Genomic DNA, 25,984 nt, shown 5'->3' with positions numbered 1-25,984 from the left:
CACACGTTCGTCACAGAAGTAAAGGCTGGACTACAATAGAGCGGTATGGAGCACTGTTTGCTCTGGAAGATGGTAAGTCCCTTAAGATTTATTTATTTTGATTAGGACAATGTACATTAATCAACATTTCTGTAAATGCGTCTATGACTACGTTTACATGCAGCCAATAACCTGTTCAAAACCGGAATATTAGCAATAACCCGGTCGCGCACGGCCATGTAAACACCGGCAAAAACCCAAATATGCTCATATTCCGGTTTTTAAAAACCCGAATATGCTACCTGGGTTACCCCTTTTCTAACCCGAAATTTTTGTCATGTAAACACGTATCGGCATATCCCCATCAAAAGGAACATTGATTTGTGTTCTGCGCATGTTCTATTCGCAAGGAATCTTGGTCTTTTGAGTGGAGGAACTTCTTGTATGCGCCAGAAAACATAGTTATAATAATAATTATATACTATAATAATATAGTTATATATATGTCAATGCAGAAAACCTGCGCGCAGTATACCGGAAGTAAACAAGAAGTAGAGGTAAACAGATGGCGCGCGCACGCAGCACCACCCATACTTTTGGAGCGAGGAGGAAACCAATTTCTTTATTAGTGTGGTGAAAACCATGAATATAATGTCTTTTGTTGATGGCAGAAAGTCTACCGAGATAGTGAGATTTATAAGAAGGTGACCGAAAAAATTATTGCGTCTTCAGGTTGTCCGTAGGCTACGTCCAGACGCTAACTGTGCGTCGCCGTTTACGTCGGGATATTGCCATTTGATTACAAATGCCATGTATACAGGAGTAACTCTCTCTGCTCACGCATGTAAACGGGTTATTCCGAATGTTTCAGAAACCCGATTAGTGACCTTAACCCGACCATAACCCAAAAATTGACAGCTTGTAAACATAGTCAATGTTAGCCAGTCAGCTAATTTTCAACACAAACAGCACACAGAAAGGCCTGGAACAACCTGGATTTGAACCCAGAATCTTCTTGCTGTGAGGCAGAAGTGCTAACCACTGAGCCATCGTGGTGCCCTTTGGAATGGACTTTGGGCATTTTCACTTTGTAAACCTATAATGTGCACAAAAAGATATATAACAAAATAAAGGAAAGGGGAAAAGCCAAAAAGCACAATATGAGCACTTTAAGTGAGAAAACTGGATTTATATGCACTGCAAACCAAGAGAGCTCTTTTGGGGATTTGGGGAATTATTGTAAGGTTATTATGACTCTTCTGTAGGTGTACTCACAAGGCTAAAAGTAAACTGTTAAATGGTGCGACGCCTGCAAGCTTTTCAGGCAGTCAACTCGAGCTGCACTGCTGTATACACACGTGACGGGCTTCACTCTCCGTAACATTTACCAAACACAGCATAAATTTGGCGGCCTATTTAAGCGGCAAAATGTCCCCATCTCTGCTTGTCAATGCTGCTGCTGCCCTGCACCCATATTGCTGCCTGCTCTTTAAGCCCCACCACCACCACCCCAGCATCCACCTGCAGGCTCCGACCAGGAGGAAGCTACTTTATCATCACTCTCTAAGATCATGTAAACCCAATCTGCAGGTCGGAGTCTTGCCGTCAAACACTACATTCTGCTGTTATAATAAACATTTCAAACGTGAGTTGTCTGACTGAACTAAGGACTGTGAACAATTGTTCACAGGATTTGAAGACGTTACCTTATTTGCGACTATTATGTGTGTAGTGGCTAGAAAATGGCTGTCAAGTAAGCTACAGCAAGTGCTAAAAAGTCATGTTGAAAACTTGTAAATATACTTGTAAACTAAAAGAGTCAAATTGGATTCACACTGGAAATGAGCATGTTTGCTTTTTAGAAACAGAAAACAACACATTCTAAGACCTTTTTCCTTATCTTTGCATGCTTATGAATATATACTGTTTTCATGGTGTTGCCACAACCCTCAGACCACTGGGTGTGATTAAGTGCTAAATGCATTCCCTTCATCACTCAAGTTAGGTGTTGCCCTCATTATTGTCTAGAAGGCACCTACACACCGGTGTTTATATTTGCTCAGATAATAGAGCTGCTTAATACATTTAACTTAGTGTAGCAAATGAGTCTTTTCTCTCAACGCCCAAACAGTTCTATTTAGGATGCCAGCTAACCCCCAACCAAAAAATAAACAGTTCCCCGCTGGACAAAAAAAACTACACTTAGTGACGCCTATTGCACTTAATAGTCAATCTTTGATTATCTTCTCTTGTCGGCTCCAGGAAATAAATGCCTGTAAGCTTGGTTAAGAAGTGTGGAGAATTGGAGTAATCATCTTCTGTAAAAAAACAGATGACTAAGAAATACAGACTTTTTGTACTTGTTGCCAAGGACTGGCAAGCTAAGAGACACTCTCTGGACGGACACTGGTGAGTGGCCGCCCCATCTTGGTTTGAAAGTGACGTCATCAGTGATTAAAGACAGCGATCACTACAAGCTGATGTAAAAGATAGGAGTAAGGTAATCAAGGTAAATGCCAATATCGGCTCCCATCCGATACTTGCAGGACATCCCTAATTACAACCAAACAAAAAAGACAACATATGCATTGTCAGCTTTGTAACCTTTTTTTTTTTTCTCACTTGGAGCCATGTTAAAAGATCTAACAAAACATAAGTTTTATGCTTATGCTGTGTATAACAAGGGGCAAGAGAACTCTCCTGGGGAAATCAAAGCCTGCTCTACATCCTGCACTGATCTATCTTCACTACACAAGGAAAAATGTACAAAGTGATTATGAATACGGCACACAGAGAATTTTTCAATTTCCTGGAGGTGCAAAATACGGCATTCACACACTGAGAGGCATCAATGTGAAGAAAGGACAACTGACCTTGTTCTTTTTTGGGTATTATCGAATTGAAAAGATATCAAGAAATCTATCTAACAGATGAATTATTTTATTATGACATTCTTTCTATACTGCCCTCTTTTGTGGTCTCTTTTCTTATGTTGATCAATGTTATGTGTATGACTGCAGCATCACTGTTGCACTATGAATTGGCATTTTCAGCTGAGAAGCAAAGTTTATGTTTTGTTTATGTTTTGCCTTTTTTTAGAAGTGGTGAATGTACACCTCACAGCACCTTAATATGATATAGTGTCTGGCTGTTGTTTGCTATTTAGTGTTTGCAAATGGCTTTTTATTGAGTTTCCTCTTAGCAAAATAGACACGGAAAAGCCAGAATTACATAACGCCTTTGTTTCCAACCTTATTCAACACAACAGTTGTGATTTTTTTCCTATCCGCTTAGGCTCCAGGAAAGTGAAGAAAAGTTTGCTTGGTACCCTATATCCAGCAATCATTTTATGTTAGAAGCAGGAAAAACTGAACCGTAGTCCAAGCCGGTAACCCTCCCCCACCCCCGCCCAGAGCGTGTCAACAGCCTGCTGCACCAGCAGTTAATTGTTTGGCTGTTTAGTTTTATTCACAGCTTTTAATATCCAATGCTGTCCAAATTGCTCCAAAATCCAAACCCCAAGTTCATTGGGTACCCAGGAAACCAAGTGTGAAGTAGATTTGATGACAAAGACAGACGCAAATGCATGTACACACACACACACACACACACACACACACACACAAACACACACACACACACACACAATTACAGAGGTGTCTCGCTTCATTAGATAGATTACACGCTATGCAGTCAGGTTTTTAAAAGTAGTTTGTACGATTACAATGTGGACAATGATAAATTATGTTAAATGTGTATGAAAATAATCCAATACATTTTTAAAAGTCTGTTTGGTGTAATGTAATTGTTTTGAAATTTACATTATCCAATCTCATGTACCCAAGTGTTTATGGACAAGCAGTTCAACGCACACATGTATGGTTTTGTAATTCCTTTTTTATTGTGTAGTGAAAATCTCCAAGTCATTTACTGGAAAACTAGAGCATGTTATTGTTCGCCACCAATAAAAACAATTAATATTATTGTTTCCCATATAATTGTACAGGCCTGGCGGGCTGCCAGGCTAACGGGAACTCCCACCAGGCCAGAATTATTATTATTTTTTTTTTTAATTGCCAAAAATAATGCTAAACATCCATTGTTTCCCCTATATTAATTATGCAGCTGTGCACCGCCATGAACAGCTGAATAGGACAACTGTCTGTGGTTAGTTTACGTCTGTAACAGCAGGACAGTTGAGTGTGTTATCTAAAGTGCTAAAGTCAGTTCAACAGGTGAAGTGAAGATAATGTTGTCAGTATTGTTAGCCTACCGTAAACTCACATTGCCAGCCCTATCTCCACAGCGCTGATGGATTCTGTGTTTTTAGCTAAGATGGACCAGAATAAATGCGGTCATGTCAAGTCACGTATTGTAGTGTTTTATGTGAAGTGAGCACTGTACCGGACTCCGTTTAAGAAAAATAGCTTTTTAAATGCTACATTGCTTGTATGAAAATAACGCTTTAAAAGTGACATATTTATGCCGATGTGAAGCGTTGTTCATGTGGATTTCCAAAAGTAAATGATAAATATTTAAAGAAACTTAAGCAATCAGCATTTTTGGTTGATAAGAAAATGTTCTGAGGCAAATAAAGGGGGATAAACATGACAAATAAGGAGAACATTGGATATGATTTCACATTCAATGATCTCTGAACATACTATCGACTGTGTTGAAATTGCAACGGTTTGTGAGAATGTTACTAAATAATGTGACACCCTAAGCAGAAACTGTGTTGATTGATAAAAACTGCAAATTCCTGCAATATTTGTCATTAAGTGTGGATTAAAAAAAATCTTATGGTTGCAAATTTGAAATTTCCTGGAGGGAGTGTTTCAATTTCAACACCAGCCTGGAGAGTTATCTTGTCCTACTTAGGGCCGAGCTCACTGCCGTTCTGAGCTGTGCCTCAGACTGTTTCTTGAGTTTCACTGTGCTGCGAGCTAAGACACTTGTAAGGTTAAACTATCTGACAGCTCCAGTTTCACTGCACACAACACACATCCTCGAGCTGATCTCCACATATTTAGCGGTGTGAATGTTCACATGCTCCATTTATGTTGATCACACATGATTACACTTGGTTACGTGGTGCCTCCATGGTGAAGAACAAAGGGTAGGGGTTAGAGGTTGTTCAGGAAAGTGGGAGAGATGATAAGAAAGATGTAGATGGGCAGAGTGAATATCTAAATAAATGTGTCTTAATAGTCTCCCCGTGTGCTTTGCCTTGGTCTTTGTGTGTGTATGTGTGTGTGTGTGTAGGCAAATGTCAGAATCTGATGCAAAATGTTTAGTATAGCTCCAAATACTGTATAAATACATGCATAACCATGCAAGTAAAAACAAAATCATATGTATATTAATGAAAAATATTAAAAGATATTTAAATAATACAGTTGTGGTCAACAATCAAAGTTGCCTATGCTCTATATTTGTCTATCAATCTCTGAGAGCTTTGTGGTTCAGAAAAATGAGATTGTACCCAAATGATTATGCTGGGCTGAATATCTGCAAACGGTCTCATAATTGTTCAGCAGAGGAAGATGTGATACAGCTGCAAAATAGACACTTGTTGGCCTTTTTTCCCTACTCTCTCAGCTGTCTTATTCCAAGCTGGAGCTGCAGTTGTGGTTTAGTGATTGAGATGAAATTATTTTATTAGTAACTGTGTCTTATTTTATATCAACACATAATCATATTCAAAACAAGGCATTTTATTATTGCGAGCAGTAATTGGTTCAGGAACCCCCTCTAACACCACAAGGCCCTGTATTGTTCTATGTTTACATTAGCAAATTTCGTTTTCTCGTTTTCTCTCTTTGCTATGCTTGTGTGTGTTTGTGTAGGTTTATAAGTCAAAAGACGAGAAAAGAGGAAAAATAATAAGGTGCAGTCACAGGTCAAAATCGACTAAGGGTGGCATTAACACGAACTAAAAGATTAAGACAGGCAGAAGACTCCAGTTCTGGACCCATTTTACAAATCCCCTCATGCAAATTAGGTCATCACCATTTCAGTATTCTCTGAGGATAGGAATGCACTTGAAAAACAGCATCAGGTGGAGAGAAAAAGAAAAAGTAGGACTTGTTACTATGCTTAAAATTAGATAAGGCAAACTGCAGGGGAAGAAAAAAGAATCATAAAAGCTACGTTGGACCTCACACAGTTTTGAAAAACGAATAACACACATCCCCCCACAATTTGCAAAGAGACATTACATTTAATTAAATCTAGACCCAAGGTGAAGCAGTTATGGCTTTACAAAGTGTGCCTATCAGACCCAATCAGGCCAATAAGTGCAAAAACACAGTGCCAAATTGTATCCTGGCTGTTGAGCAGGGGCCTGCAACTTGGTTGGGCCATCTGCCAGCATGGGTCACTGGGAGGCCAACACAGTTTTCTATGTGTAACAGAGGCACATGGCTGTTTTTGAGGGTTTTATACACACACATATATATATATATATATAATGTTTGGTTGACATTTGATTTCCTGCCATTGAAGCTTCAGTCCAAGTCCTGGCCTGTGTAATTGTCCAGAATGGACTTAGTCACTGCAATATTCCTACACTTTAAAGCTATGACAGATGGAGGGAGACAGAACATTACCTCTTTGAACGATTTATTAGGCCTCCCATTAAGCTAGAGCACAGTCAAAGCCAATGCCTCGTGATAAAATACATCATGCATTGCTGAGAACTGCAAATGCAATGTGTATAATGAAAACTTAAATTCAGCACCATGTACCATGGGTGTTTTGAAGTGGCTTAAGAAGATCCAAAGGTTAAAACTGGAATTCTTTGTACTGGTTTGGCAACATATGTGGTTTACTCTGAATATTCAGCATTACACTGTAATTGTATGCATTTACACCAGGCATTTAGTTTGTGCTAACTGGTAACGGACCTGAGACCTCAATTCAGATTATGGACACACAGTTTTGTGCATAAGCACTCATTTTGACATGTAAAATCAAATTGATCAATTTCCTCTTGTTTGTCCAAATGTGCATATATTTAAAACCACTTTGTTGACAGTGTTTTTCACCTTCTCTTGTTTATATATTTTTGTTTGTTTGTTTATTTTTACAGTATATACATTTTGTTTATGTGAATCAGATTTAGCAGTGCCTAAACCTTAATATTTTTTTAAGACTGCCTCCTTTTCTGTCTCAGTTGCTAAATTTTTTTCAGAAGTTGTCCTACATTCAGGCTACTAGGTCTTTTTTAAAGAATGTTGTTTACCATGTATGGCAAATTGAGGGCGTTTCCTTATGCAAATTAGCCTGTTTCTGCACAAGCAGATGGTTATAGAACAGGTCGAATTCATCATTGTTCATTGCATTCAGGTGTGCATCTGTTACATATGTTTGAGTAATACCAACTTACTTGTGTATACAGGCAGGTCTTACACACACATTTTGAACTTGCATGTTTTGAAAAATGAGGCCCCTAATATGTGGATGTCTATTTTCAGCAAAACCTTTTTTTTTACAAAATACCAACACCTCATCTAACACCTAGCTCAATTACATGCAAATCCCAAACAAACAGGTAAACAACATGCAAGGTCAGTTATATGCCTGCATGTTGCAGTGAAGTAGTGCTAATATTTATGTTGGCATAAAAAAGTATGCTTTATGTGCTTCAAAATGTTAAATTCCACATGCATTACATCTCAACTTGTACAGGGTGACAAACCTGTTACATACTGTACAACTGTAGGTCAAGGCCCCAGTCAGACAGAACACTTCTTAGCAGCCTGGGCTGGTGTTTTGTAGTTGTTTTCAATGAGAGTAAATCTTTTTGCTTGGTGCTATTGCATTGATGAGTGCCAAGGTTTTTTTTTTAAACAAAACGTCGGGTCTGGAGGTTATACCCCTTAAGTGTCTGTCGGTGCTGGTGTTAAAGAATAAAGAATGATTAAATGATAAACCTGTTTAAAAAAAAACAAATACAAATTAATAAATAAATAATGACAAAGTTAAGAAGCCAGGAAGAAAATCAAGTCGTTCAAAATCGACAAAATCTGCACGTCAGAGCATCCTAATTCCGCGGCAGCAAGAATCAAAGTCAAATAGTTACCAATCAGTGTTGATTCTTGTCAAGTTCTGTTCTAAAGGAACTTCAGAATGCATAGCAAATTATATAGGCTCGATACAACAGAAACAAACTGTCATAGAGATAGAAATGCAAGTTCTTTTTTGGCCTTTAAATAGAGTAATAAAGCTAAAATAAAATCAATAATGTATTATAAAAGAACAGGCAAGAACTGGGTGTATAGAGTACATGCTTTAACAGAACAACAATCAATTTCTTTAAAAGGTCAGTGAGCTATAAAGCCTGCTCAAATGGCAAGGCACCCCCTCTCATTCTTACCTGACATTATCACTCATATTTTCCAAATACTTCAGGGAATTATCAGCCAGAAGCCATGAAAAGGCATTTCAGACCTTTTCTCCGTCTAAGTAATCACTTTATTAGTGACACCAAGATGCGTTTGCACTGTTATATGGATCCAGAGGGTGTAATGGAATTTGACTATGCTGCAGAGTTACAATATAATAAAAAGGAGAGGGAGGCAAATAATCAATATGTTACATGCTCCTTTTTGTTCCTCGATGAATGTAATTGAAGTCACTCGATAACTTTAAATGTATTAGTAATCAAAAATAAAAACTAATTAAAAGAACATGTATTCATGTCTTCTAACTACATCAAAGACCCAATCATGTTAGAAAAAAATGTGAAAAAAGAAAAATACATTTCAAAAGTGTTTCGATTCCAGCATGCATAAGTGCTGCAGTGCTTTCGAGGAAATTGTAAGACTGCTCAGTGCAAGTGGTAGCATTAGAATGTAAAACAGCTCTAAAGAAGTCTTCAGCCGGCTCCAAAGTTTTTTTCTTCTCAAGATTTCTTCACGATTAAAGTTTGAAGTGTAGTGCCACATCCCCCACTCATTCCACTTAGTGCATGCATTCCTTTCACTGCTTTTGTATTTTGACCTTACTCACAGATCATTTATTTTACCATGTACTTTTCATCTTGCATCCAAGCTCACGTGTCATCCTCCTTTACCTATAATCTATTGCTTTCCATGCTTTCTGTTGTTTTGCTCTTCTCTAATTCATTCATCGCTAACCTTCCACAGTTCCTTAAGTGGGTTACACATAACCCAGTTAAGACCAGTGAATGTTTGCTCCATGTGAGAGCAAACCTTGAGAGAGAGAGAGAGAGAGAGAGAGAGAGAGAGAGAGAGAGAGAGAGAGAGAGAGAGAGAGAGAGAGAGAGAGAGAGAGTTATGCATTGTTGGAAGAATCCCGTCTAACCATTTCCATTGCTTTGGACTGGACCAGAACAAAGCGTACAAGATAGTAGAAAGATAGTAGTAAAATCACTATGGAATTTGGAGGTGCCTTAAGACTTGTACATATCAACAAAAGCAGACAGTAGAACAGAAACGCAACATAAACTACTGACAGTGAGGCTGTGGAGGGCAGTCGGCTGTTTTGCATGAGTAGGGGCAAAGCTTTGTATGGGGCACCACATTTCACACAACTGCTTAATCATAGAGAGGAGGGCCGAGAGTAAGGGTAAAGGGATGTGACTGAAAAGACAGAAAGAGAGATAAGTCCCTGCGAATTAACTTTTTAAAATTCAGGGTCAGAAAATCCACAAAGTGCAAGAAGTTAATCAAACTTCAGAGTACTTTACAATTTGTATTTACCTTACAGGAGTGGGGGTTGGGAATAAAGAAAAAGGAAACAAAACACCGAAAAATGAAGATGGAAGGCTGCCCTTTTATAGTTTTACATTACAATTTACCATCTCCAAAACCATACATTTTAGAATGACAATTGCATATCTAAAGAGGGTAGCTCCACAATAACAGCATGTCCGATAAAAATACATTTGTCATTTAATGATACAATTTTGCTGTAACTTCCACCTACTGGCGTAGTGTGAAGAGGAAAGAACCCCATTAGGAGAACAATTTTAATAATCAATTAAGTGTTCGAAATGTGGTGAGTGTTGTAAGATGTCAGCCCTGACAGAGCGGTAAAGAGAAAACGCATTTGATCAGCATACCACAAAGCAAAAGCAATGTGGTGATCAGTGGGATGCCTTCACTGGGAAATAAAGGTGTTAGTTACATAGAACAAAATGTTCAGCTCAATCATAAACCTTGTGGGAATTCATTTTTTTAAACATGGTTTAAAAGTGAAATAGATGAGTATCCTTTGTAAACTAGATTGTTGTGTGTGTAGCACAGAGACTATGTAGTTATGAAACAATGAAGTCACTACTTCACAAAGACTCGTAAACTTGTTAAAGTTAAAGTAGAAATTGTATACATTCCACATTTTGTAGTTTTATTTGATACAGACTCTAAGTATGTCCATCTTGAAGAAAATAAAACCAATAGTATTAAAATTATGCTCTTTTTATTTTTGGAATTTGGAACAAACAGAAGGATGTGTGTGCTGGTAAGTGGATGATGACTAGGAGCTATTTCATCAATTGTGCTCCCTTATACCAAAGCAATTGGCAGTATTAGTGGGAATAGCATCTTTGTTACTGGAATAGTGTCCAGTTATTGGAATAGAAGCATTACTGCTCACTGCTACATGAGGAAACCATGTATAACTAATCCCACTTTCCTCGGAAACAGCTGTTAACATATAGAGGGACATGTGCAGGCCTCAGTTTATTTATGTAAAATGAGGAAGTGTCTGTTCTGCAACAGGAAACCAGGTCTGACAATAATGCCAGTTAGTTGAAAAAGCAAGCAAACACTAACAAGAGTAATTCTACATAAGCCCACATGTGTACATACACGTGCATTTGCACACATACAAAGCTGCATATTCAAAGGCACAAAGGTCACACATAGACGAGCAAATTGTGGCTTGCGTGCTTGATTTCCCAATGCATTTAGCCCCCTGCATCCATAACCCTAACATATGTATCAGCTAACACAGTTAGAGCACAGGTCTTTGCTTCCATGTCTGCTTACTTAATGATATTAGGGTTGATTCTATAGTTTGATCCAGCTATCAATGTCAATCATGTTAGCGCTGCTCAAAGCAGCAAGCCATTGAGGGGGATTGGCATTGGAGGAAGGGGGAAAAGAGGAGAAGGGCAGACAGCTTTCTAATGCAATAGAGCTGCCAGATCTGAAAGCTTTTTATTACATTAATATGTTCCTGGATAATTCTATCTCATCTCCTAATATGACTTAGCTTAAAAACCGAATTAAAGTCTCATTTATCTGATCACCTTAATAGGAGATGGTGGTGACATGAGGGCGTTCAGACAGCCATGTGATAGTTGCTTGCTTCCACCTACAGAGGATTCTGTTTCTTCTCCAGCTACAGAAAAGCATAATTGGAATGGAGGGTACAGTAGACAGCATTTTCTAGATGATATTGCTACCGCTTGCACAATTGGTAAGCACGCAGACTAAACGAGAGCTTTTCTTGGGGCTTGTTGTTATCAGATGCATGAGGAGGTGTTACACAGATCACTTCATAGTCTTTAGGGGATATAATAAACTATGTAATACAGTGTAAGCATCCAAACAATAATTGATGTAAGCTAGACATGATTAGACTTAATGGTTAAGTCCAAATGACCTTTAGGTCAATGGGACTTTTCTTGCAGATCTTGATTATCATAACTTTGGGATTTCCATTTGGCAAGATTTTGACAAAATCTGCAAAATCATGCCAGAATCAATTGCTCTTTATACAAACTTTATCCAATACAGATGGTGAGCAAGTTAAACGGTAGGTACATCGCCCATCAAAAATACTCACCAGTACTGTCCAGTGGTGTGCACAGGGGTGGGCAGGAGGGCTGAGACACCCTTGCAATGTTTGCAGTATGCCTGTGTCCTAATAAGAACATGCGTTCTTCATTTGTTGGTGAAACAAAAACACCAACGAAACACTTAAGCTAACCAATTTAAGGGGAACTGCACAGCCCAAGTACCAGTCTGAGTCTGAGTGCCTTCAAATGCTTGTCTGGTTGGCCCTTAATCGCCTCTCTGCTCAGGCAAAGAGGAGTGAGTGCCCCGCTGGTTGCCCTTCTGTTAAACCTAGGTTTCCTTCAATAGCTTGTCTGGTTGGCCCAAATGCTTCTCAAGTGCATTTTTGGTCAGCACCCGTGCCTCTATGGTCAGCCTAAGCATCACTCAAATGTCCATTTGGATGGCCCAGGTGCACCCTTAGTGTACCTCTTGAATGTCTAAGTACCCTTCTGGTTGGCCAAGTGCTAAGTGCCCCCCTGGTATGTTAAAGTGCCAGTTTAGTAGGACTTTAAACCACAGTTTCTGTCTCAGCATAAGTCTTACCAGAACTCAGATAATCAAAATCAGAGAGAGCTGTGCTAACTGCAGATGGTCCAGCTAAAAAAAAAAACTTAATTTATTAATTTATTATTAATTTAATTAATTAATTTATATTTATATAAATTATATAATTAATTTATTCCCCGTTTCCTTGTTATTTACTGTCACTTGTGTTCTCTGTTGCGTTTTACTGTGTTTTCATCCTTGTGTATGTTTTATGTTTCAGTTTCCTGTTTAATTTTGTAGTCTGTTTTCTCCCATGTCATGTCTTGTTTTACTTCCTACCTTGTGTTTTCCCGCCTTTGTGATTGTCTGCCCCACCCTGATGTGTTTCATTACATTACATTACATTACATGTCATTTAGCTGACGCTTTTATCCAAAGCGACTTCCAATTAAGTGCTTTCAACCCTGAAGGTACAAACTCCAGACAACAAGTAGTAAGAGTAGTACATTAGCTTTAAATAAGCAAAACTGACAGATAGAGCCACATGAAAGTGCAGCTTCAAGAAAAAAAAAATTTATGATGTGTTTTTAGCCTTCGGCGGAAGATGTGTAGGCTTTCGGTTGTCCTGATGTCAATGGGGAGCTTATTCCACCATTTAGAAGCCAGGACAGCAAACAGTCGGGATTTCGTTAAGTGATTAGTTGTCCCTCGCTGTGAGGGGGCAGCAAGCAGTTTGGCTGATGCAGAGCAGAGTGGGCGGGTTGGGGTATAGGGTTTGACCATGTCCTGGATGTATGCTGGGACTGATCCGTTCGTGGCCCTGTATGCAAGTACTAGTATCTTGAAGCGGATGTGGGCAGCAATTGGTAACCAGTGAAGAGAGCGGAGGAGCAGTGTAGTGTCAGAGAACTTGAGATGACTAGAGCCTGGACCAGAACCGGAGCAGTTAGAAGGGGACGTATTCTTCTGATGCTATGCAGCATGTATCTACACGATCGGGTAGTTGCTGCAATGTTAGCAGTGAAGGACAGTTGGTCGTCAAGTGTCACACCCAGGTTTCTAGCAGTCTGGGTGGGGACTACCACAGAGTGGTCAATTGTTATAGTCAGGTTTTGGGTAGGAGAGCCTTTCCCTGGAAGGAAAAGGAGCTCAGTCTTGTCAAGAGTTTCAGATGGTGTGTGGACATCCAAGAAGAAATGTCAGTCAGACAGGCCGAGATATGTGCTGCTACTTGAGTTTCAGACTCCGGAAAGGAGAAAATTAGTTGGTTGTCATCTGTGTAGCTGTGATAAGAAAAGCTGTGCGAGTGAATGAGAGAGCCGAGAGAGTTGGTGTACAGAGAAAAGAGCAGGGGACCCAGGACTGATCCCTGAGGAACCCCAGTTTTGAGTGGGCAAGGTTCTGAGGTAGATCCTCTCCAAGTTACCCAGTAGGTTCTGTCCGTCAGGTAAGATGTGAGCAAAGAGAGCGCAGAGCCTGAGACACCCAGATCCTGAAGTGTCGAAATGAAGATTGGGTGGTTCACTGTGTCAAAGGTAGCAGAAAGGTCCAGAAGGATGACGACGGAAGAGAGAGAGAGGTTGCTCTAGCGATGTGAAGCTGCTCAGTGACAGCAAGGAGGACAGTTTCTGTTGAGTGGCCAGCCTTGAAGCCAGACTGGTGGGGATCAAGGAAGGTTGTTCAGGTGGAGATAGGTAGAGAGTTGATAGAGAGTTTCACCTGTTACTGAGCCCTTGTGTCACATGTCCCTTGTTTCACCCTTGTTACCTTGTGTATTTCGTCTCTGTGTTGTCTTTGTCTGATGTCAGATTATTGTGTTTGTATGTCCTGCTTTCTTCAGGACTCCTTTTATTGTATCCCTTTGTATTTTATTAAATCCTCAAGCTCACCACTGCCCTGTTGTTTTTGGGTCCACCTTTTCCCTAATTGTAACAGTGGGAGCAACATTTAAAAAATTAGAAGGAGCAGCATAACACTACTGAGTTGGCATTGTAAAAATCATTTAGAGACATGCCCTGGATCTTAATTACAGGTTTATGCCTTATGTAAAGCACTTTTAATCATCTTGTTGTTATCATTATCAAAGTGCTGGCTTGACTTAGTAAGAATTCTAAACATTTGTTCTCATTTTCAAAGATCTGACTGTATGACAACAACATGGATATTTATTGTCAAGAATATGCTTGAATAAATTATTTATTTGAGTGGACTGGAACCAAAAATGATTTGTGTTTACTTTGTACAGAATTGTACAGAGGCCGCTCATGGCTTGGACAAAATGATTTGTCTTTGGTAGATAATAAGCAATGCAATTTAACATAACACATGTTCAATAACTGCTATCTGCGAAGCTCATGCTCAGTTTTTGTTGAAACTGCATCAGATAGGAGTAAATTCAACTGAGTGTTAAGTGTGAGCTGTAGGTTGCAGTGTTGTTGCATGATTGGTACTATTAGTACAAATATTTTGTTCAGAGGGATTGAAAAAAAACTTAAAACGAATGCAATCCCCCATACATGAATGGCACTGCAGCTCAGCGAAGTCACAGAGGAAATGAGATCATTCTTAAACCTTATGGGTTGTTTGATGAATGTTTCCCAGCAGGGAGACTTTTTGAGCTTTGGTCCATTCACAGGCAGGTGGCCTTGCCATCCCGGTAGAGGACATTCATTGTGGGTCAGTTGCTTCAGTTGTCTCCAACTCGCTCTCAGACTTAAGTGGTGGGAATAAAGGAGTATTTTGAGTCTCCAGAGAGCCTTAAATAGACTTACAATTTTCACCTGGGCCTTCTTGTCAATCCCCTTCAGTGCTATGTCTTTGAGCCAGACTTCAATGGCTAAGAAAGCTATGTTGTTCAATGTGAGTGGTTTGCTGTTGCGCAGTAGATCGCAGTTTGTCGTGTGGCGCATTAGGTGTTGACAGATGGGAGGGAGGGCATGGGACGCCGTGGGGAGCCAATGATTTATTGCTGGGCCTGGGACACTTAACGGGGTATGAGTGCTGAGTCTGGAGGGACCATGATGTGAGGATAGTTGGAAAAAAGAGACGAGTAAACAAAGAGAATAACTAAAAAGTGAGAGGAAGTACTGCACATTTGCTTACTAATCATTCAAAGAAGATTTTGATTAACTCTGGCATTAAAACCAAATTACTATAATATGGCAACATTTGCATGGCTGTATCAAGGAAATCATGTGCTTCTCCAAGAATAATAAAGAAACCTCTAGGGCAGGGGTCATCAACTACATTTTTGTAGTCGGGGGCGAGACTTTCAAATAAAAAAAATTAAAAAAAGTATTTTACCTAATAAGCCTATCCTTGTCACAGCTTGAAGAATGGACTGATAAGTGAGCATTTGTTTTGCCGACTTTCAGTAGCCTAACGCTAAACCTGTATGCCTCATTTGCACTGAAACGATCGCTGTTGCAATATAATACAAACTTTGGCACCATCATCAAGAATGAAGAACGCAAACAAGACGATGACGTAATTCACGTGCATATAAAGTAGCCATGTGGCCATTGTTGTGGTTTATACCATGGTCTGGGTGAATACTTGACTCTGATTGGCTGCAGGGTGTCTATAAAAAAGTGTTATAGGACACCTACTAAAAAGGAAATGTGGATTCGTTATTTCCAACTCATTCTCTGAACACCCAACACGGTCTCACGGCAGTTCGTGAAATGGTCACCACAGGATGGCGCTAACACACAGGCTGCAAGAAGTAAGTTATACTTCCCCTCTGGACTGACTAAGTTTCACAGAGAATAACGTTTGTAGTTACCTCACATCCCGTTCACTGTTCAGGTCTCTACTTCAGGCTGCGCCGCTGCAGCTGACAGCAACGTTACACATCGCGGATCAAACTGTTCGTAAAAGATAGCTAGCTTGTCTTGTTGTCCAACATACTGTGAATTATTTTTTACTGATTGCCAACTGTACACAATGTTATTGACTTTGGATCTTGCTAGCATAGCGTTAGCTTTCTGGCTCGTAGCTAAACTGAAGGGGACTATAAATATCTCCAGTTGCTAAGGGAGGCAAGTCTTATCTAAGGTCCTTCCTATTTCCTGGAGGAGTGAACAATGTTTGCATTGCATAAGAACCTTATAAGATGGGAATGATTGATCCAGGTATTAGTCAAACAGTAAGGTATAACCAGGGAAACAGAGTTATTGTTTGTAAGGTGGAGGGTGGGGGTGTAACCTTGACCAACTGCCACTTTGCTCATTTGAAAGCCATGAGAAAGGGGAGGTAACCTTGCTCCTTATGAGGTCATAAGGAGCAAGGTTACCTCCCCAGATCGGCCCATCTGAGCTTTCATTTTCTCAAAGGCAGAGCAGGATACCCAGGGCTCGGTTTACACCTATCGCCATTTCTAGCCACTGGGGGACCATAGGCAGGCTGGGGGAACTCATATTAATGTTAAAACACTTCATAGAGTGAAATTTTCATGCCATGGGACCTTTAATTCACGCCTCACCGTCATCCATTAATACCTGACAATGGACACCTTGTCGGGCATTAACCCTTACATATAATATATCCATGGATTTACTGCTCCAGCGAAAAAGGTTTGTTTAGCAAGCAGCTAAGTTTACAAGAATTTATCCAGATTCGTGGCAAACTAAAATAAACAGTTAGACTACAAACTGTCAGCTTTTGTTTCTGCTGTGTTTGTGTAAATCAGCATTGGATGATAGTGGACTGAGCAGGCAGAGCAGATTGAAATATTGCTTCCTACATGTTAATGCCTGTAGAACAGGTAAGTATTAGTAAGCACAGGTTTTATTCTAGCCTACTTAGAATAACAAGTGTAGCGTTAGTTGTCATCAGTGCCAAATTAATTATGCTTGAAGCTGCACGGCATTTTCTTTGGTTTACCTGGGTGTTGTCCAGAGCGACTTAGATCCGCAATAACGAAACTAATCGGCATGTGAGATGCAAATACAGGGGCTGGGTTTGTGCTCTCCCTGTTCAATGTTACCTGCTGTGAATGCTCAAAATGCTAAATACCAGAACGCATTTTTTTCTCTTCAAATTTTCTGAATACATTATTATTCTGGTGGCCGGACTGAAAGGGAGTAGGTACCTAGTCCCCTGTGACAGAACCTATCATTGCCATAATTTTTTATGCTCCCCCCCACAACCAATTAGCCTGAGAAAACCCTGTCAAGGTAAATCCAGCCTCCATGCATCTGTTACACCTGTGCCCTTCAGCCAGCTTAGGGTGATTGACAGTGGAGCACATCAGAGGAGCTAGGGGACGGACAAGTATTGATCAGGTCTGTTTTGTTTTGTTCAGCTGTGGTCTTCATATCCAGACTATGGTGACACTGAGATCATGTTGCACTGTAAACAAAAGAATGAAAAAACGTAGCAAGCTTGTTCTGTGTTTATTGCTGGTACCTTGGCAGCTTCAGGTTGAGTTAGATACAAATTCATTGTGTGGATGTTTCTAGACAATGAGAGAAAATGTGGCATACTGCTGACTCATTGTGGTTTATTTTGCCAGACTCACGCTTCCCATCTGAGACCATGCTGTCTCAGATGGGAAGAGGAGTTTTACACAGCCACAGGGCCTCATTCATTAAGTGTTCATACACGCAGATTTGATCTTGACACGTGCCTAAACAAAAAATTAAGGAAGCTTAAGGGGTTGATTAATATTGTCTCTCTTCCGAAACTTTCCTTTGTATTAACAGTAGATAGTATCTTGAAAGTGTGGTGAAGTAAACCGCCACTCCATTGCTGCAATTCAGCATTGTTGCAGTGCATTAGTGAGCACAAACAGTCAGAGAAGTAGGAAAGCTGTCACAGCAGCAGGATTGTCTGTTTTGTAAATACCTTCCTGTATCTAACTGTTAGAAGGGCTTCCACTGCTCTTAGACATCTAAACAGCACTTGTTTTATATGTAAGTGTATAATGGCCTTTAACCCAGGGGCTCATTATCAATCACTGCCCACACCTTCCCTTCCCTTCCCTTCCCTTCCCCTCCCTTCCCTTCCCTTCCCTTCCCTTCCCTTCACCTGCCAATGCTCAGAAGCTTTGTCTGCCCTCACTATGTATCTCTTTTATTATTTGTCCTCACACTCTCATTTTCACTTTCAAGACCATGGCAGGTTAAGAAGATAGGGCCTGATGTGGACAGCACAAGCACACACACAAAACTGAAACATTTTACAGTATGTGATCAGGTCAATTGTTGATTGAAATTTCTATGTGGCAACTCCCAGAGGAGCTATGTGAGCAAGAAGGTCATCTCTCAGTCTCTCCCTAATGATCATTTTACCTTACAACCCATGTTTAGTTGTATGCGCCACATCCAACTAACAGCGAGATTAGTGTGTTTGGTATTACACTCTCTAAATCCTTCTCCCTGTTGTTCACAGTCCTGCCGAGTTGGCCCCTTTCACCTGCCGTAGTGTTTGGCTATGGCTATATTCTGCCCAGGCTCCCTTGACCCAAGCTGGTAATGCATTAATCCCCAGATCAATTGATAGATTGGCCCTGTCTGAGCTGCCGTAACTAAATCAGCTGCTCCTGATGATTCAGCACCAGCCAGGGAGCCGGGCCTGCTGTCACCAATCACAGATCACTAGCAGCTGAGACAGGTATGGACATTCTCCTGTCACTTGAACCTAATTTATTGCAAGCTACCACATTGATTAACCTTGTGCTGTGGTTCAAGCTTCCTATAAAAATGTGTGTGTGGGGAGGGGGGAATGGTGTGTGTGTGTGTGTGTGTGTGTGTGTGTGTGTGTGTGTGTGTGTGTGTGTGTGTGTGTGTGTGTGTGTGTGTGTGTGTGTGGCTGAATGAAGGAGAAGGAAACATAAAGGCAAGTGGGATGTTTACATTACTTCAGTAAACTTTGAACAAAAGGACTTTCACTGTACAACCAGGAACACCTTTGTCAAAGTGGTGGCTGGTAACATTTAGCTGGGGGCAATTTCTCAAAATCTCAATGATAAACAGTGTTTTTTAAATAATACCTTTCACATTGAGTGGGCAACATTTATCCTCGACACCTGGAATCTAATTCATTGACCAAGACTTGTTCTATATCCATCATCTACTGTTGTCTAATTGAGCTCAGACCTGAACCAGTCACTTGCCAGTTTAGTCTGTGTCCCTATATAGTGAAACTATATCAAACAAAATGTCAACCAGGGTCACAGTTATGCATACCATACCAATTACATGTGACTGTGACTAATCCATGAAACTAGAGACTGTATGAAGAGATCTAAAACGTAAATGTCTTAAAAAGAAAAGAAAAATGGTATGTTCCTGTTGTGCTGAGCAGAGATCAAAGGCATCACTATCTAAAAGTGTGCAACATCTTGAGTTAAGGCCATATACAGTAGCTACTCTTGTTTTCAGAGAGCCGATAGGCTTAACAAACTTAATTTATTTTAAGCATCTACATTATTATTTATTGAATAATACACTTTATGAGCAGGCTTCGTAACGATTTCCTCCATTTTCACTCTTGGTTGTTGATTTACCGTGATAGGGGATGCTGAAAAGCTGAGAAGTTGAAGCATTTTGTTTTTTGTGTCTCTGTGATCTACTTTCTGTTCTATGCTAGGACAGCCAGAGGCTGTCAGCAATCTCCCAGCTGTAGCCTCTAAAACACAACTCATGGGCTTAATGAAGCAAGGCACAATTACTTTAGTAAAAAGCTGCCGTGCCTTAGTAAGGGGAAGGGGCATCTGAGTGTCATAAACACTTTTTTTTAAGAGTAAGTAAAAGGAAAGGATCTCTGTAGCTTTAACATCATACTCTGAGCAAATGATGGCTGCGCAATTTTTCTGAATGAAAGAGCCTTACCTACAGTTTATGCACATTGCAGCAGCCTTTTCTTTTAACATTTATCAAAAATCTTTTTTATGTTTCTTCAATGATTTTGCAGACTGATTCTACCAATCAACAATAAAATAGATATGTCTCCTACTGGGCTGCCAATGATATTAAATATCAAAATAACTATTATCGTAACTGAAAAGTCAGTAAGGGTTAAATAAGGAGACAAAAAAGAGAGATGAACTACATTTTTGTCAAAAATAAAAGGGATTACCGTTTATATTTTCTTAATGTCCAAATAATTCTAAAAGCAAAAGCTTCGTGACACCCTTTTTTTCAAAATTGTTACATTAGAGAACTATAGCATGTAACACAGTGGGATAACAACAAAAACAATAAGCACAGCTTTGACAACAAATGAAGGTCATTCTCCCCAGCATTCACAGACACACACATGCATGCAGAGTGTAGAACTACTGCTAGCTGCTGCACTGTTAATATTCTATTACAACCAGAGAGGATCTCTAATCTAATAAGGACCCTTATCTAATAGCCCCCCATTGTTTCTAGACTACTTTATGAGCCCAGATGCCACAACAAATACACATAATTAGGTTGACGATTATAGAGTATTACATAGGGCCTTTTACCGGCAGGAAAAATGATACTGTAGGGATCAATAGACAACTGGCTTGCCAATTGCTCAATGGCCACAAATGACACTTAATACATCCTGGACAGACCGTTAGTGCACAGTTTCAGCAGGTCACACATGCAGGAAATCCAAAGGATTATCATTGAAATTCCATTTTGGTCATCGGACAAAAGTCAAAATACCTCAAACAATGCAGGGTTAAATATTATGGTTTGTGTTAGGTTGTTTATGATATTAACTTCATTTAAAAAATACTCTTTTGAGAGCTGCATTCAGACTGGCCTAGATTTGCACAGTGTTGAATGAGTTACTAAAGTACCCCAGTTAAAATCGGAGTTCTAATAACCTGGTTAACAGAGGTAGAGAGCTCCTTCAGTAACCGGGCGTTTCCCTGCGTGTATACACCTTAACCGGGCTACGATTGGTTTAAGCATCTGCGCATGCTTCAACTGCCCCTCCCCACTCCGCTGGGGGTTGGTTTTTGAACCGGAAATAATCCGTCAGCGCTGTGTTGTCGCAGTCGTTGCTATGACACCATACCACAAAACAGCGATGCCCGAATCAGCGTGCCATTGGCAGCATGGAGCCTGTGGTCCATCTGTTTTACTCCCTGCCGAGGGAGCAGCGGACATCGGGAGATGACTAAACAGATTGTCCATCTCTGGGGCTGCCAACACTGTGTCACAGCAAAAAGTGGAGGGACTGAGCAGCCCCCGCTGCAGCCGCTGACTAACGTTAATGTTAGTTAGCTAACGAAGTTAACTTGCTAATTCCACCCGACACTGGTTAATGTTACTGATAGCCGAACAAGTTGTCATTCATCTGGCGAGAACACTGTGTGTTCCTACGCTGTGACAAGAGTGTGTTAATGAAACATTAAGTTGTTACATTTTTACTAATTAAGAGGCCGATAATGTTGACATAATAATGTTGACATAATTATGTCAACCGTAAGAAAAAGCCAGTTGTGCATTGGCAGATCACCACCTACTGTACCGAAGTTAGAGTTATTCTGTCATTCTCCCCATTCTTCCCCGCTCATGTATACAGGAAGAACTGGCATAATCCGGTTATTCACTAACCGGGGTAAGCCCAGTTACTGCTGTGCATGTAAACCCACTGACTGATGACCCACTTCAGATATCCGTGTCACTTTTAAAATCCTGAAAGTTCTCATTTTAGGCCCTCGTAATGGTTTACGAAACTAAAACTAAACTGCTAAAAAAAACAGGACAGGAGGATAACAGGTTATTAAGAGAAAATAATGAAAGGACTGTTAATCCTTCATTTACGACCAGCAGCATAAGTAAGGTATTAACATCTCCACAGATGGCTACACCACCTCAGGCTAAAATGATCAATGTAGACTCGGAGTCCCAGTTTGGTAGAACACATGGGAACAATACAGTCATTTTGAACACAGCAATAACTCACCAACAGTCGAGGCCCATTAGGGGTTATCTAAGAATTCAGGCTGGCCTAGTAGGTGCCTCACTGTGGAAGTTATAGGCGCTGCCTTTTCAGTGATGTATGGCTCTGTTTAGGGCACCTGAAAGGTTGTCATGTTGATTGTATCTCAATGTTAACTTTACCTTACCATTCCTTGAGAACCTTGCAAAACAAAGAATAGATGTCTAAGTTTAAATTTCATTTCGACTTATCTTTGGCTAAAGTATTGTTATGAACCAAATAAATAAGCATGCATTATTACAATCGTTGTTGCCACCACTGCTGCTTTTACTCTTACAAATACAATATTAATGTGATAAGCCTGCCAAGCTCCCATTCAATAAGCAATGATGTCATCATCGCCAGATAGACAGAAGAAAGAAAGAAAGATAGATAGATAGATAGATAGATAGATAGATAGATAGATAGATAGATAGATAGATAGATATACGTGGTTGATTTGCATGTAGGTCTGAAACTAAGGTTATGCTGTATGAATGTTTTGTGTCATTAATCCGGTAATTGTTTTCAAGTGTCCAAACATGCGTAACTGTATTTGTGTTTAATTAACTTTAACGTGTTGTTTGTTAGCTGTGAACTCTTGAATATGCTATTCTATATTTTGTAACGTTTATATTGTAGTTAAAATGCATGTGTGCTATGATGTGTGCAGACATGTGATAGGCAAATGTGTATGTGTTAGCAGATATCATACTAAAGGAATTCTGATGGTCCAGACTATGACGGTTTTATCTGCAAAAGTTGCAGGAATGAGTCCAACACTTAGTTTTAGGATGATAAAAGGAGATCAGACATTTAATAGATTTGACATTGAACATTTCAGAAATCTTTTTATGGTTTAATGGCACAATCGCTAAGTCCAGCACAAAGAACTAAGTCATGTGTCCAAGGTCAATGACAGTGTATCCAAGTGTATCTACTATTTTCGCTTGTGTAGACACAGCTCACAGCTCACTATGCACAAAAGGGTCTGTTGAAGAAGAATATAAATTGGATGTGTGATGATTAATTATTGTCTTGGCCAGTCTCATAACCTTTAAACAGCTGTAGCAATCACAGTGGCGCATAAGGCAAATGGCTCACCAAATGGAGAAGAAAGGTCCAGACTGGCTTCTCAAAGAAGGAAAATACTGGTGTTGCCAAGGAGGTTTAGCATCACAAAAGACAAACGTATGACATTGCCAATGCAGCCAAATGCCCATTATGATGGCTATATTACAATAAGGACAATAAAGGTTGTTTTTTTAAATAGTGTTCTCCTCCCACCTTTGGCCCTGTTACACCACTTAAATAATGAAAATACCAAAGAGGTAGGCAAAGAGAAATCCAAGGTAAGAAAATTTCCAACATGTAACGTGGCTTGCACTAGTGTTTGCGAATGACAATAGAGCCCCATATGTCCAACCAAAGACATAATCTTTGTTGAGTAAAGCTGAGCCAGCCTAATTATAAGACTTTTGCCTTAGGTGTAACACTTGATGTTTGATGGCAGGTGAAAGTATAATAAAGTGGATAGTAGGCCTGCACGATTCAGGGAAAAATATGAATCACGATTTTTTTAGCTTAGAATTGAGATCACAATTCTCTGCCACGATTTTTTTCTCACGAAGTGTAATGTTTATTGCACACATGAACCATGAAAAAACAAATTGGCAGCACCTATAGCACATTGAGCATCACCACAAGCCTGAAAACATAGAGGCTTCAATGAATAAAGAAAATAAAGTACATACTGGCCATTTAAGTATAGTAGGCTACCAAAAATAGTGACATATAACTAAATATGGCCCTGATACAGGCTCTATCTGAACTCCTTGAACATGTCTTTACATAATTAAAACATGTCAATCAACATGCTGCAGCTACAGCTTCAGTCTCTAGAGAAATGGAGTTTGTCAATTGCCAATTTAAGTACAGTATCAAAAACAGAATGATTTCTTAGCACACTCTTTAACTGCTTGCCTTTTATAGAATTAACATTCAACTGGCCATTCAAGTAGGTTACCAAAAATAGACGTTTAACGCACTGCACTGAATATGGCCCTGAACATGGCTCTAAATAGGCTAATTGAAACGTCTTTCGGACCTCTTGCCTTGTACGGCTTCATCATACTGCACTTTGTGGTGACGTTTGAGGTGCTGGTAAAGATTTTTGGTGTTACCTTGCGGTGCTGCAACGAGGGCAAAGCATGCCTTGCAAATCACATCAGACTGACCCTCGTCGTCTTGCTTGAATCCAAAATACTTCCACACCACCGAATGCAAGTCTTTTTTCGGAACGAGTTCAGTTTGAAACTCAGTGGTTGGCTGATTCTCGTCACTAGTACCTGGGTTTTCATCAATATCCATTTGGTTTATTTCCAAACTACCGCGCTCGCTTGACGAGTGAAACACGTGACTAAAAGGCACTTTGTCATTGGCTGAGGGTGAAGCCCTGAACTTTGTGAGAGCTGCCCTACCAAAATAAAGGCCGAAAATGCCTTTAAATCAAATTCATTTAAAAATTAAATCGTGAATCGAGATCGAGATTTTATAACGATTTATCGTGCAGGTCTAGTGGATAGAGGTATTTAGTTCTGCATTCCTACAAAAAGATTTGACCACTGAATGAGAGAGAAGTGTCAGGATTAATTTGAAGATCATCAGCATGTGTGTCTATTTTCATGTGTTTGTTCAAATAAGGTGCACAAATAAGCATGTGTACAGTTGAAGTTAGCTAATGAGTGTCAAATCATGAGAGAGTGAACTCACATTGTTCATGTACTCGCTCAACAAGTCTTGCAGGGCCTGTCGAACGGCGTTGCACTCAGCCACAATGCGTTCACGCCGGTCGTCACGTGTGCATGAGGAGTCAGCCATCAGTGCGGCACCACTGATGATGCTCTCCAAGCGCTCCTCCAGAGAGGGCCGGAAACGAGCCTCACTGAATGTCAGAGGGTCCAGGATGATCTTGTTCTGTAGGGTAAAAAGACAAGTAGGTCAAGACAGTAATGCAGGCCCAGCTGGGCTAAAGCATGACCAATGGACGACCAAACTGTAAAACTTTGATAGACTGTTATTCAGATTTCATTATAGGCTTTGATAAATTGTGTAAAGTGATTATAGTGCATTTTGTGACAGTACCCCAGTGGTACAAGACAACAGCATTTGCCTGTAGGGAAGAATTTCTGATAACGGCAGGATTATCAGTTGATCATGTAACAAAAGTAAACATGCCAGGGGCCTACTAACCTGCCAGTGAACTAGTTAAATGGTTTAACGCTAATTAGGGAAGTAGAGCGTATCAGAAAAAGTAGGACAATGTGCCTTTTTCTTCAATAATGATTATAAATGTTTTAATTTAATGGCAGGTATACAGCACATGAAAACAGACATGATTGTGATACAGAGGAACAGTATTAAGGGAGTTTGAACACAGGGTAGCTTGACTTGAAAGTAATACATTTGTATTATTTTCCCCAAATGATAGTATTATACTGTATAGAGCACAATAGGACTTAACTTCAGCCTAGGCTTCTCCGACAATAATGTGAATACTGCGGTAATAAATCTATTTATTTTAATGTTGACTTATCTTGTTTTGGTAAATTTGGAGAGATAGGAATCAGCGTCCCATGAATCAGAGACACCAATACATGAAACAAAACAACAACATGTGCCTGGCAATTTACTGCAAAGAGTGTTTTATCATATAACGTTTCCATCGATTCACAAGGGAACATTTACCTAATAGCAATTCCAGTTTAGTCGTTCCATCCTAAGGTTCAACAAAA

At 39.9% G+C, this 25,984-nt stretch overlaps 1 protein-coding gene across 1 annotated transcript in view; it reads right to left on the bottom strand.

The window, feature by feature from the left end:
- Positions 1-25,984, bottom strand: part of ctnna2 (catenin (cadherin-associated protein), alpha 2) — a 331,452-nt gene that overhangs the window by 201,325 nt on the left and 104,143 nt on the right. Inside the window, exon 7 of the mRNA XM_039802047.1 lies at positions 24,963-25,166. Within this exon, the coding sequence (XP_039657981.1) occupies positions 24,963-25,166 (204 nt within the window). The remainder of the gene's footprint in view (positions 1-24,962; positions 25,167-25,984) is intronic.

This window comes from Perca fluviatilis, chromosome 1 (assembly GCF_010015445.1).
Source record: "Perca fluviatilis chromosome 1, GENO_Pfluv_1.0, whole genome shotgun sequence".
NCBI classification, from domain to species: Eukaryota; Metazoa; Chordata; class Actinopteri; order Perciformes; family Percidae; genus Perca; species Perca fluviatilis.
Note: the sequence above shows the minus strand (reverse complement) of the source record. Positions and strands in the feature narration are given on the sequence as shown.